General features: G+C 54.6%; 3 protein-coding genes across 3 annotated transcripts; 1 reads left to right on the forward strand and 2 right to left on the reverse strand.

The window, feature by feature from the left end:
* Nucleotides 1-1804: 1804 nt before the first annotated feature.
* On the reverse strand, nt 1805-2374 carry PG985_004756 (uncharacterized protein; the record flags this gene model as incomplete). Its single annotated transcript, XM_066824525.1, has 1 exon — nt 1805-2374. One exon carries the CDS (start codon nt 2372-2374, stop codon nt 1805-1807), a length of 570 nt encoding a protein of 189 aa, XP_066687685.1.
* A 1149-nt stretch (nt 2375-3523) lies between these two features.
* On the forward strand, nt 3524-6485 carry PG985_004757 (subtilisin-like serine protease-like protein; the record flags this gene model as incomplete). Its single annotated transcript, XM_066824526.1, has 2 exons — nt 3524-5240; nt 5305-6485. The coding sequence occupies 2 exons, from the start codon at nt 3524-3526 to the stop codon at nt 6483-6485; spliced, it is 2898 nt and encodes a 965-aa protein (XP_066687686.1).
* A 3869-nt stretch (nt 6486-10354) lies between these two features.
* PG985_004758 (fungal specific transcription factor domain-containing protein) lies at nt 10355-12748 on the reverse strand (the record flags this gene model as incomplete). Its single annotated transcript, XM_066824527.1, has 3 exons — nt 10355-12464; nt 12519-12642; nt 12700-12748. The coding sequence occupies 3 exons, from the start codon at nt 12746-12748 to the stop codon at nt 10355-10357; spliced, it is 2283 nt and encodes a 760-aa protein (XP_066687687.1).
* Between the last annotated feature and the right edge of the window lie 454 nt (nt 12749-13202).

Here is a 13202-nt window from a genome sequence, read left to right on the forward strand (position 1 = left end):
TAGCGCAAAACAGACAACAAATCGCATTTGGGGCGCATCTACTCCGACACGATAACGCAGCACCTCGGCGGCCCATCCCGACAGTCTTTTTTTGGTTGTTGAAGATGGTAAGGTATTACTGCGGTCCGGAAACGGGCTCCTGTGCGTTTCGTCTACACACCCATACATCAAATATGGTGAGTTATATGCCGAATACAGGAACATGAGTATGTGCTCTAAGCACACTGCAACCCAGCTTTGTGTCACTTCAGCATGCTACCATGCCTGATCAATCAGACGAACGGCAGATATGATGAAGGGGGGCCATCCCAACAAGGCTGCCTGCATGTTGATGCAGCTGCTCCATTATAGTTGTGGCTCATGAATATGAGCCCGGGTGTCTCAAACCCTTTTACCCCTTTACACCTACATGTGATGGTTTGCCACAGCACTTTTCCCTTACAGCTTGAGCCATATCATGTTTGCTTCAGAATCTACCAAGCCATGAGGGAGCTCTCAGCTGTTGGTTGACTCCGTGTTGGTTTGTCAGCGGAGCAATGAAACGCCGTCAAGGGGGGCTGATCGTACCGCCCCCCCTACTTAGTGGAATCATCGAGCATGTACATCCCTGCCTCGCCTGCCTCTCGGCCCCCAGATGCACCCTTGGAGTGGTTTGGGGTTGGCCTTCACGCATTTCGAAAATGATAGTTCATTACGGTCATGTGTTGGCTCATCACTCATATCGAAACGATACATGGCAAAGGTAAGGGACCATATCGCGGCCCATGCCAAGTGGCACCTGTATCTCTTGGGGGCCAGAGCCCGTGAACCACTCGGGCGTCGCTACTCAATAGCTTCGCCTCACTTTTGCTTTTGCATGGACGTATGCTGTCCCTTTGGGAAAGGCTGGGTGCTCATACCAGAATAAGATCTACAAGTCGTCCCTAGTACGCATAGGTCCTTCTTGGCTTTTGGCACTGAGCACCTAGCATAGACATAATCGCCGCTATTGTCTAGTTATATCGACGCACAGACGCAGCCAGAGAGGTATCTAGGCACTCTTTTACCACTCAGCAACCTAGTGGCCGCTCTGCTTAGACAGCCTCCGAGGTCGTGGTTGGTAAACAGTCCACGCCGAAGGCAAGGCCACAAGCCTAGCGCCCTCTCCAACGATCTCCACACCAACTACGTGTGGAGGCAGTATCGTCCAGTGGTATCGCTCTGTTCGAGAACCCATTGGATCGAGATGACGCTCTATATACAACCAACAATGCCTCAGGGTCGCCAACCTACAACATGCTTCGCTGCATCAGTGCGCTATCAAATGGCAAGAGCGGGTCGACTTTCCTCTCACTGTCTTCTCTAACGTTCTATGTGAGATCCATTTTAGTGTCTTCGGGTCGACACTTGAGGTCACAGCCTAGGGGAAGCGATTTCGATTCTATACTTGAGCAGCTCTGCTGCCGATGGCCAAGATAGTACGATTTGGTCAGAATGGCCAATGTCAAGAGTAGCGACCATATCGATTACTCCTATTATGACGGAACGAATTTCGTCAACTATACAACCATGAACTTATAATGTATAAGGACATCTAGGGGAGAAGGACACGTTGAACAGCTTGGACTTGGACCAAGGTTGCTGAAGATTATTTTTCATGGTAGTTGGCCAATTTGAATGTGTGTAATGGTATGGCCAAGTCTATGCATTTTGTAGATATCAGTCACTTTGCATGTTCGATGGTCACTGCCTTCTTTCCCCTACAACCCAGGTTTCCTTCCTATAGATCCAACACACCCTCTCCTCTTAGAGCTGTCTCCTCCTTCTAGGACCCCCTAAAGCTCTTCTGCTTCTCAATGGGACCAACAAGCAGCCTCCCACTAATGGGGTGATGGACCTGAACCTCAAACAGATCCACCAAGCTCTTCCCCAGCTGCTGCTGTTCCATATAGCGATCGTACGTTTCGTCTTCATCCTCGTCTTGGTCCTCCTCGTCCTCCTCCGCCACCTCTTCTGTTTGCTCCTCTTCTTCTTCGTCTTCTGGCCTCGCCCCTCGTCTCAGCGCCCGTTGGTGGAGGCGGTAGCGGCGGCGGCGCTGGTAGCACTGCGCGATCGCCTCGGCCTCGCCCGCCTGGCCGTCCTTGAGCACCTCGTAGAAGCGCGCGTTGAGCTCCGTGATGGCGTCCGACGCGGGGCCCTCGGCGCCCACCGGCTCCTTGACCAGTATCACCACGATGTACGCCGTCTCCTTGATCCGCCCGAACCGCACCTGGCCCACCCGCTCCTCGCCGTACATGCGCTTGGCCAGCTCCAGCAGCCGCGGCGACAGCCTCCTGAAAAGCGACATGTCGCCCCTGTTGGGGGAGCGCCGGAAGCCGCTCCATAGCATGTCCATGTTGCCCTTACTCTTTGCCTTCTTCTGTTTTGTTTTTTTGACGGTGGTGGAAATTGGGAATGGCCGGGCGGCCTCCTTGTTTGTCTGTGGCTCTCTAAGGGGCAAATGTTTGTGTCTGTGTGTGTTCAAGCGAGGGCGTGCGCCGATGTACGATGGCGTTGGTATATATCAAGCTCGCAGTAGTCTATTTGCTTGAATGTGTATCTCTCGATTTTCTTTTCTAAAAGCAGAAGGGCAATCTGCCTATCAGATACAGCCTGATCGTCATCTGGGTGTAAATTGAATAGACCTGGCGAGACTGTCATGTGGTAGGTCGCTGTGATTGACACATTCAGCATGGAGTTGATGAGATGGCGCACTGAATTTCCGTGAGATATATTCGTTTGCATTGGGTGCCGTCACTGGCATGGTTGTTTTGAAATGCTTTGTTTTGTCTGGATGAATCCGTCAAACAGGCTGGCGACAAAGACATTCCGTTAAGCAAAGAACCAGACGGCGGGTTGACAAGATCCCACCCATTCTGACAAAGGAGTAGTATAGAAGACTAAATTGGTTGGCCCTCGCCCGCCTTCCTTGGAATCGGAACGGGCCATGCAGATAGTAGATTGCCATATGCGTCCCCCGGCCACGAAGCTCTCGGGCCTATGTTGCCATGCTAACTTCACCACCCCAACTACCAACTGCGATAGAGGGCCTCACCTAGATGCAATGACAGTGGGATTGAGGTTTGCCTCGATGACGGGACGTCAGTTCTCACGACTTTGCCCGCCCTTGCCAGGAACCTCGTATACCAGGCCGCTCTTCCCAGCATGCATTGCAATGTTTGGTCAGGCATGGCGTGGTGTCAGGCGTAGAAAAAGTTATTATTAGTTCACGTGAAGTAGTTGGTAACTGATAAGCCATGTTCGGAAGCATGTCCGAGTGAGCAAGTCGCCCGTTCACTCCCGCCTCTCCACACCCTCCACTTGGATCGGCGGGGAGCTCGTATTCCCAACTCCACACCATGCCTGTTCACAACCGAACGATGCGCGCCAGCCATGCGACGAAGACTATGTTAAGTATATAAGCCTGCCATTCCCGGAGCGTTATCGCCAGTATGCCTCGAGCATCTGTCACTCGTTTTCGTGCAGGAGATATTCAGCGGCCGAGATGAAGTTTGCCAGCACCGTCTGCGCTGCCCTGTTTGGGGTCGCGACCACCGTCACTGCCCAGCAGCAACAGCAGCCCGAAGACCAGTCGAATTGGGTCCCGGGCGCCTACATCGTCGAGCTTGATTCCAACGAGAGCCCTGACGCTTTCTACACCCAGCTCGCGCGCGACCATGGCATTGAGGCCGAGCATCGGATGCATCTGACCAGCTCCGCCCTCTTCCACGGCGCTTCGTTCCAGGTGCGCAATGCCTCCAGTCATGACCACGCTAGGCTGTTTGCCTCCATGAAGACCAAGGCCCAAGTGAAGGCCGTCTGGCCAATACGCACCGTCAGTCTCAATATAGGCAAGCCAGCCCCCCACGACATGCCGAAGCCCGCTTCCTCCGGCACCCGCAGCATCCATCGACGGGATATGGCCAATGAGACTACCGATACTTTCTCGCCACACCTCATGACCCAGATAGACAAGCTGCATGCACAGGGAATCACGGGCAAAGGCTTTCGCATTGCTATTGTCGACAGCGGTATTGACTATCATCACCCGGCCCTGGGCGGCTGCTTTGGCCCAGCCTGCCTGGTTGAGACAGGCTGGGACCTTGTCGGTGACAACTACAACCCTCCAGAAATGCCAACGCCGGATCCGGATCCTTATGACAACTGCGTCGGGCACGGTACTCACGTGGCGGGGATCATTGCCGCCCAGCTGCAGGGTAACGAGTATGGCTTTACCGGCGCGGCCCCGGGTGTCAAGTTGGCCGCCTACCGCGCATGGGGCTGCTCGGCCAAGGCCACGACTGACGTCCTGATCGCGGCATTCCTCAAGGCCTTCGAGGACGGCAACGACATCATCTCGTGCTCGGACGGCCTGCTCAACGGTTGGTCGGACGACGCCTGGGGTCAGGTGTCCTCGCGCATCGCCGCCGCCGGCGTGCCCGTGGTGATTGCCGCCGGCAACGACGGAGGCGCGGGCATTTTCGAGGCCTCGACACCGGCTGGTGCCCGTGGCGTCGCGGGCGTGGGGGCAGTGCAGAACGCCGTGTTCCCCGTCTTTGTCACGGAGGGCGAGTACTCGCTTTCGCAAAAACCCGTGGATGGCGGTACGGCTGCTGTGAATGGCAATGCCACTGCCACCAGCCGCTTTGGCTTTCTGGCCGGCACGCCTGCTTTCCCTCAGGAGACGAAGCTGTCCCTCTGGGCCGCTATGGGCAACGATCTTGATTCTACCACCGAAGACGCCTGCAGCCCACTGCCCGATGATACCCCTGACTTGGCGGACAAGCTGGTGCTACTGCGTGTACCCAACTCTCAGAAGACACGGTGCTACCCCATCGATCAGGGGGAGAACATAGCCGCCAAGGGGGGCAAGTACATGGCGTACATTGTCCAGAGCAACGTGACGTTTGAGGAGCAGTATATTTACGTCGACGGCATCAAGGGAGTCATCAGTGTGGCGCCGTTCCAAGGAGCCCTGTGGGTCGATGCCATGAACAAAGGGATGGACGTGACGGTGACGGTCCCGGGCCCTGACGCGCCGGCCACCACCTTGATGGAACTCGAAGACCATATCACTGGTGGCTACACGGGCGACTTCTCCAGCTGGGGTCCGACCTGGGAGCTTCTTCCCAAGCCTGACCTGACGGCTCCCGGCGGTAAGATCCTGTCGACTTACCCCTTGCCCCTTGGTGGATATCGCGTCATGACGGGCACTTCTATGGGTAAGCAGATATCCATAACCTTCCTGCTAGTGCCATTCAGTTAACTGACATTTCCCTGGGTTAGCTTGCCCCTTGGTGGCCGGCGTCCTCGCGCTCATCGGCGAGGCCCGCGGCTCCATGGATGATCCCAGCCTCATCAAGCGCCTAATCTCGGCCACGGCCGAGCCCCAAATCTGGTTCGACGGCACCAAGACCTACCCAGGCACACAAGCCCCCGTCTCGCAGCAGGGCGCCGGTATGATCCAGGCCTACGACGCAGCCTTTGCCAAGACGGTCGTGGGCGTGAAAAGCCTGAGTTTGAACGACACGGAGCACTTTGCCGGCGTGCACACCTTCTCCATTGAGAACACGGGGGCCCAGGATGCGACGTACGTGCTCGGCCACATGAAGACCCCAACCATGTACACCCTCGTCCCGGGCAACGCCTCGCCCGTCAAGGCCGGCTATCCCAACCCCACCGTCGACGTGTGGGCCGAGCTGCGCTTCGACGCGGACTCGGTCGTCGTCCCCGCCGGCGGCTCGGCCAACGTCACAGTCACGTTCACGGCCCCCAGTGGCGGCAACCTCAACGCGACGCTGCTACCCGTGTACAGCGGGTATATCAGCGTCAACAGCACGCGCGACGACGAGCACCTCGTGATCCCCTACCTCGGCGTCGCCGGCTCCATGCGCTCCGTGCCCATCCTCCAAGCGCGTTCGAGCTTCCTGGCAGACTACGGGTCGCCCGCCGAGGCCGACCGCGTCTACACGTTGCCGCCACCGGACCCGGCCGACCTGCCGTTTCTCAACAACCCCAACAAGGACCCCGTGCACATCCCAGACATAGGCAAGACGCCCAACATGCTGTTGCAGCCTGTTCTGGGCACCCGGGCCCTGCACGTCGACGTCGTCGTGGTTTCTTCAAACAGCAGCGGCAACTATGTACGAAAAAAAGAAGAAGAAGAAGAAGAAGAAGAAGAAGAAGAAGAAGAAGAAGAAGGAAACAGCAGAAACAACAAGAAGACGCCCACGGGTCGCCCGTGCCTCGGCGCCCTCGCCGGCTACCCCCAGGCGTACGTCTCCAGGGACGAGCAGCGCTCCTTCTTCCAGGGCATGCTGGCGGATGGGACCGTCCTGCCTGCGGGGACCTACCGGCTGGTGGCGAGCGCGCTGCGGGTGTTTGGCGGTGAGGGGAGGGAGGAGGACTGGGACGTGGTGGAGACGGTGCCCTTTGTTGTCAAGTATGACGATGCCGCCGCTGCATGATATTGAGAATACTGTACAATGCTACCAAGGCTGACTTGATGATGATATGGGCCAATGACATGCTACGACTTACGTTACCTATTTACTTTACACATCTGCATTTGCAAACAGTGGTAGAAGAGAACAGTCTCTGTCGTAATCTAATTCTCTCAACGCCTGCTTAAGACAGTGAGTGACCTGCCGACAGCCTCACATTGCTGCGATGCCCTAGCAATTCCCGGTCAGTACGGCTCCCCAGTCGTTTTCTAACAGGGGTCTCTGACTGGCAGCATTCGTTATGCACCGATCTTGCTACATGGGGGACCCAGAAAGACCGTGTACTTCATCATCGTGCCTTTTCGCCAAGGCAAGAAACGAGGGTCCCCCTTTGGTATCTTGTTCGACGTCAACGTCCCGACGGGCGTTTTCTTTCGGCTTTTTGCCGCCACCTTACAACGTTGTAGCACGCAGCATAGCCATCACCTACTGAGTCGTATTCCCACGCGAAACAATCCGAAGCTCTGATACGGTCACTACTCCCAGGGTAGAAGTATAGGGGGCAATTATGATAAGAAACAATACACAGGAGTCTTAGTATGATGCAGGCTGCTTTTAGCTGTGAGTAAAGGCTCGTACAGCACAGCACATATACCCCGACTCACACCTCGCCCCCTATCGGACATTGGACACATCACATAAGGCTGTGTACGTAGAAACAGGACATCTTGCGAGAGAATGATAAATGAATCGGACGAGTCACTTCTCACATCGCGGCCGAGAAGGCGACGCGCCGGCGTATGTACCGGTATAATTTATAGGATTAGCTAGGAATATTCAGGAGAGATTCGGATCGGTTAGGTTACGAGTGGAGATTCGGTTATGTTCGAGCTATTGTATTAGTGAGCAATGAGCTGACTGAACCCTACTGCTTTTTCTTAGTCCATCGGGTATTATAAACCAGGTCTCCAGGGCGCCATCTAGAACTGTGTCTTCATTTGCAGACTGGTGTAGGAAATTTCTTTCTCATTGGACTTGTTGGAAACATAGCCCTGCCACTTCACATGTCCACCGAGCTCTGGCTTATGGCTATGAAGAGTTGATAGATCAACTAACTAGAAGAAGAACAAGAATAAATCATGAAGCTATTGGTCTACCTACACAAAAAAAAGTTCCCTGGACTATAGCAGGCACCAAACAAGGCTAAATGAGTCGCCTGGTATATGTCGGCCTACTATTTGGATGAAAAGAAAAACAGGTTAGGTGGGCTCTGGTAAGTAGGTAGGCGAGGAGGCGATAGGTATCACTAATGGATGGTGGTGACGAAACGAACCTGCTTCCTTTCATCTTTCTTTTCTTCTTCATGCCGGCAAAAGTTGCTGGAAGTCTGGGGAAGCGATATTGCTTGGCGTACCAAACCACGAGTTCGCATGGGTGACCGAGACACGGTTTATTGCTTAGTCTCCCATTTTTCTGTGTGTCTGTCCCTCTCTCTCTCGCCTCCCCCCCCCCTTCTCCTTGCCGTCCCACCAGGGCAACCATAATCAAAAAGAAAGTAAGGAATGACACCCCTCGGATGCGACGCCAGATCACAGACGGAGGGCTTGCCGATGAGCCTGTCATATATCAACCGCCATGGGGGGTATCTTTTCAAAACTCCCAAGCAAAAGCAAGGAGGGCCCGGGACCTGGTTTTGCTAATGCCGCCCAGATATAGGTCTATAGTGACAGGGCTAGGGCCAGGGCCATCGGATCCAGGGCATTCATTCGGCGTTTTGGTTCATGCTTGGGAGGAACGAAAATAAAAAAGAAAACACTCAATCGCCTCCAAGAGCACGATTCTGGAAACATGACGAACGGGTGGCTGCTTGATCACAACGCACTCATTGTCATAAATAAATTTGGCTTCGGTTACACGGCCGAGGGGACGAGCGCACGCATGGCTGGGCTTTGCGGGAGCTGAAGCGAGTTTCTCGGCTAGCAGCAGTTATCGCCCGTCTTTTCGCGGCGTCGTCTGTTTTGACGTGTGTACGGAGTACGTACATGAAGCATGTACAATCCAACGTGACTGTGAGCGTACCTACACTGCCGGTGGTTGCGTGCGGAGGACCAGGGCACTTGCGCATTGTCGGGGTCGCACAGCAGAACCGGTACTGTGCTGTCTTCCATGCTGGACGACACGAAAGAAGAGGTTCAATTTGGGGGAGGAGGAGGCAGGGAGGGGAGGTGGCAGCGAGGGTCAGGGATCAGCACGTTTCTACAGGTACCCCGCATTATCCAGATCGTCTCTTGATGCTTCTCCACATTGGCCCAGCCAGATCACGGTCATACCACACTCTGGACTCGTGGACTCTGCAGTCTGTCTGTCGGCACACGCACATCCAGTACAAATTCGAACCATGGCGCGATTGTGTGCATGTACGTACAGACTCCCATATCCACAGTCGTGTGTTGTCTTCGGAGTGTTTATTTTCCTTTGGCCCAACGGCTTTTAATTTTCCTTTTCACTTTGATGCTTTGGTCATCATCCCATACTTATCTCGTCTGGCCTGATGGCAGTGAGTGAACGGGCCGATACCGGAACTCTACGTCTGTCCTGCAGGCTGCAGTGTGTTTTCCCTCCTCTAATAGACTCCCGTGCTTCGGCCACTGGACGGCGAACCTTGGTTGAGAACACGCCGACGCGATGTGCGGTACGGTATGTACATGTACGGCACCGTACGTACGTAACATACTACTACATAGGAAGAGCAAAACAGGCCAGCCTCTTACTGGCCACGGCACGCCTGTCCCTGCTGCCATATGCCCCTTGCTAGCCCGGCCTGTAAACGCCACGATGCTTGCTCTGCCGACTAATGTACCTGAAGTAGCATTGTGCCTTGGAAGGAATGCGGTCGAGAGGCTTAAGGTATGAACTTGGCTAGCGTCGAGCCAGGGGTCCCGCGACTGGCCTCGGAGTTGCGGTACTAGAACGGACGATTATAGCGTACAACTGTCTTTCGCTACGGCCCGACAGTCCATATTGCATCCAAACACCTCCTTGTGACGGGGCCAAATTCTACTCGGCCTCATCCCTTCCAATGACATCCAGCCTTGGCCGGTTGGCACCCTCTTCGCCTACCCCACAATCCGGTCTTTATGCAAGACATTAACAATAATGGCACCTATTGGAGAAAAGGCTGGCAGGCACGCATTCACACACACACACCCTCTTGCAGGCCGTTTGCTTGCTTGACTCACTGGCCCTTTATATTTCTTTATGCACCCAGCCTCTTTCTCGAACACCCACTACCTCATGAATATGATCATCGCCATCATCATGAAATCACCAAGCCGCCAATACCCACTTCTGCCCGCTCAGTCTGGGGGGCAGCATATGTACGTACAAGTAGCACGTTGAAAAGAGGTGCACTGGGCGCCTACTTGCAGCCACCAGCATCAACCCCCTTTCCTAGTTGGGAACCCAACGGCAGTACCCCCAGCAGCTTGCCCTTGAAACAGGGTCCCCTCCCATATTCTGCCAGTCCTCCATATGAAAAAAAAAAAAAAAAAAAAAAAAAAAAAGAAACTTGAGAGGGATTGGTCTAGGTGTTATAGTAAAGAGCTTTTGTGATTGGGTACCCCATCCGACTTCCTATCCATGAACAACTAGTAGTAGATCATGCCTCATACACACTTATCATTCGCTGTTATCTCCTGCAGCGCTTTGACACTTTTCTCCTTTTGACCCTCCATACTGCAGGCCCTGAACGCCAGTGCCATATAGCCGTTCCAGCTCCACCCTAGGTTACCGCTTCAGGAAATGTCCGATGCGCGGACTATGTATACAGTTCTAGGGGAAGGGTTTGCTCCCCCATATTGACATCCCCCACGCCGACCAATAGCTGGCAACTCTCAGTGAGCGAACGTAAAAGCCGCCCCGTCCATGCCGGCAGCTACCTGTTGATGCCCCATGATACCATAGTCGAGGTGCATCATCTCGTCGTGAACATTGCCGAATTGACCAAAGTCCACGTCGTCGGGGCTGCCCCAGAGCATTCCGTCCAAGTCCCAGAGTCCGTGCTGATCCAGCAGGCCCATCATGCCAAAGCTCTCGGTCTCTAGTCCGATTGGGGACATGTGTAACTCGGAGCCGTCTGTCATGAGGATATTTCGATCTGTCACCAGTCGCTGCAGGGGGCTGTGGGCCCGCAAATCCGGCTCCAGCTGCCGTGAGGCCTCATACATTCTCCACACGACTTCCCGGCTCCTCCGGGCTGCAAGTGACCAGTCCTGCATCGAGTCTAGCAGTTCGAGGATCGTTTCGATCTGTTTCTGCCAGTCGGCCACCCGCGGGCTGTCCCATTGCCAGAAGATGCTGACCAAGGGAATCATGGCCGCCTGGTAGAGGAACCAGACTGCGTTCCACCCGCTCATCTGATTTCGGGTCCATTCACGTGCGATATCCTCAATGGTTTGCTTTGCTAGATCGCGGCACGCCTCGATGGCAGCGATGTCATGTTCCGGGGCATGAGACGCACCACTGCTTGCCAGGTTCAGCAGGACCGGCCTGTGGATAAGCATGCGCAGGTTCTGGTATCGCCATTTCATGATGCAGCGCGCAATGTAGAGAGGCTCGGCGCAAGGATCACTGGTTCGCAGCAACCACGGCAGGTTGCTGTACCAGTTGACCAACTGTCCATCAAGGTTGCAACGATCTTCGGCGCGGAGGAGTGGAGTGATTGCGAGCATGTCCTGGATGCCCGTGGCGATCTTGCAGAACTTTATATTCTCGATCAGAGGAAGAATGCCTGCATGCTGCGCCGAGTCGCGGCCTGAGCTCATACCGGCTTCAGGGGGACGTATGTTGATTGCAGGGCCCCAGCGGCCGAACGATGGTCGGCCCATGGTAGTTGTGGCCCAAGTGTCTAGGCAGAATAGACTCCACCATGTTCGTCTTCTCGTCTCAGCGATAGCAAACTCGTTGCTACTGCTACCATTTGGACCATGGGCTAGGCTTTCGCGGTGAAGGCCCAGGGCACTAGCCATCCGAATAGCAGCGCCAAGAACCGAGTTAGCCATATTTGGACGATTAATATAATGCAGGTAGTACCCGCCAATCAGAGCCAAGGACTGGACGGTCTCGATGTGGCTGCTTCCAAGAGAATCCATGGGTAGGTATTCCATGGCTCTGTTGTAGTAATTGAAATGGTTGTAGTCGTCTGATTTCATGGCTGCAATACTTCCCATGGCAAACACCATGTTGAGCAGAGCAAGCCAGGGAGCATCGAAGCGTTGGCCTTCGAGATAGTCTGCTCGGAACGATGCCTCGTCCAGCATTGGGATGAAGACGTGGATCCTCTTGAAGTAGGCGTCGATCAATGTTTGGCCTTTCCAGGACCATGGTACCCGCTGTGGCTCCTTGGAGGTCGAGACCTTCTGTTTGAGGATTGGCATGTTGTGTGCCATCTCGACACTGTTAAGAGGCGGTGTAAGAGAGTTGCGTAACCCTGGCTGTACCTTTAGCATTACCATCAGAGCTGCTTTGATGGATGAAGCACCCAGGTAAGAGGCCTGTCGGTCTACCGAGAGAGACAAGGCGTTCACGTCGTCGGCCTCAACTGGGATTGGGTCTCGACCACGGCGTTCCTCGTCCCATTCTATGTCGCGTACTGGGATCTGTTCCAGGTTTCCGATACCTTCGCTTGCCGATAATGAAGGAGAACCCAGGTCCGCAGACATGGGAGATGTGTGAAGTGGGGGTGATGGCAGCCCATTCGTGATGTCCAATGTCGGCCGATCCAAGAGATTGAGCAGTTCTTGACGCGAGAGTGGCAGAAGTGCTTGCATTTCATGGTTGGGGTATAATCTTTTCAGGATGGACCGACATTCCTCGAGTGACTGTGATAAAGCCTCGAGTGTTTTCCGTGAAGGAATTACACGTTGGCGGTGCTTGTCGTAGAAGCAACGCTTCGGAGCTCGGCTTGAGAGACATTGCCCACAGGGCTGTTGGCCGTCACACCGACTGGGGTGATGTCAGCCCTGTGTTGGACGTCTGATGGCTTTCAAGGGCACTTACATCTTTCTACGCTTGCACTCGGCGCAGGCATGGGGTGTGGTGATGCGCTTGGCTGTGCCGTTGCTGTTGGTCTTGGTGCCATCTGCAGAGTCGGTGGATTGTTTTCGAGGGGTGACTCCCTGGACTACGAGGCGTCAGTAATAGAATCAAGAGCATGAGGCTTCCATGACTCTCTACTCACAGGTGTGGAACATTCCACCTTGGGTGGGTATGGGAATGGACGGTGCCATGACCTTCGCGTTATGTAAAGTAGTACACAGCTGTGTGGTCCAAAGATCGAGCTTGAAGTCGATCAAAGATATCCAGAAGATCTGCAGAAAGAGGCGTGCTTTGCCAAAGGGTATGCCACAGCCGGGACACGAGGGATGGCAAATATTTATATAGTGCCATCATCCGCAGCTCCTAGATGTGGAGTCATGGGAAATCTGAAAAATCCGGGGACGGACGAGTGAAGCGTGTGGAGTGCACTGGATAGGAGGCCCTCGTTCCCGTTCAGGTACAGAAACCTATGTGCCCTTGAGTACTTTGTATAATATGCTTGCTATACGACGTGGCAGAGACACTGGGTGCAAGCAGGAGGGTACACTTGCAGCTCCACCCTGAGCATCACCTTTTTCCACCTTGGACAGGTACCAGACTGTGGCAAAGGCTGTGGTAGGCTGCTGGCTGCTCCCCGTCCACCAG

Source organism: Apiospora marii (assembly GCF_038362585.1).
Source record: "Apiospora marii strain CBS 49790 chromosome Unknown utg000003l_segment0_segment0, whole genome shotgun sequence".
Classification (NCBI taxonomy): Eukaryota; Fungi; Ascomycota; class Sordariomycetes; order Amphisphaeriales; family Apiosporaceae; genus Apiospora; species Apiospora marii.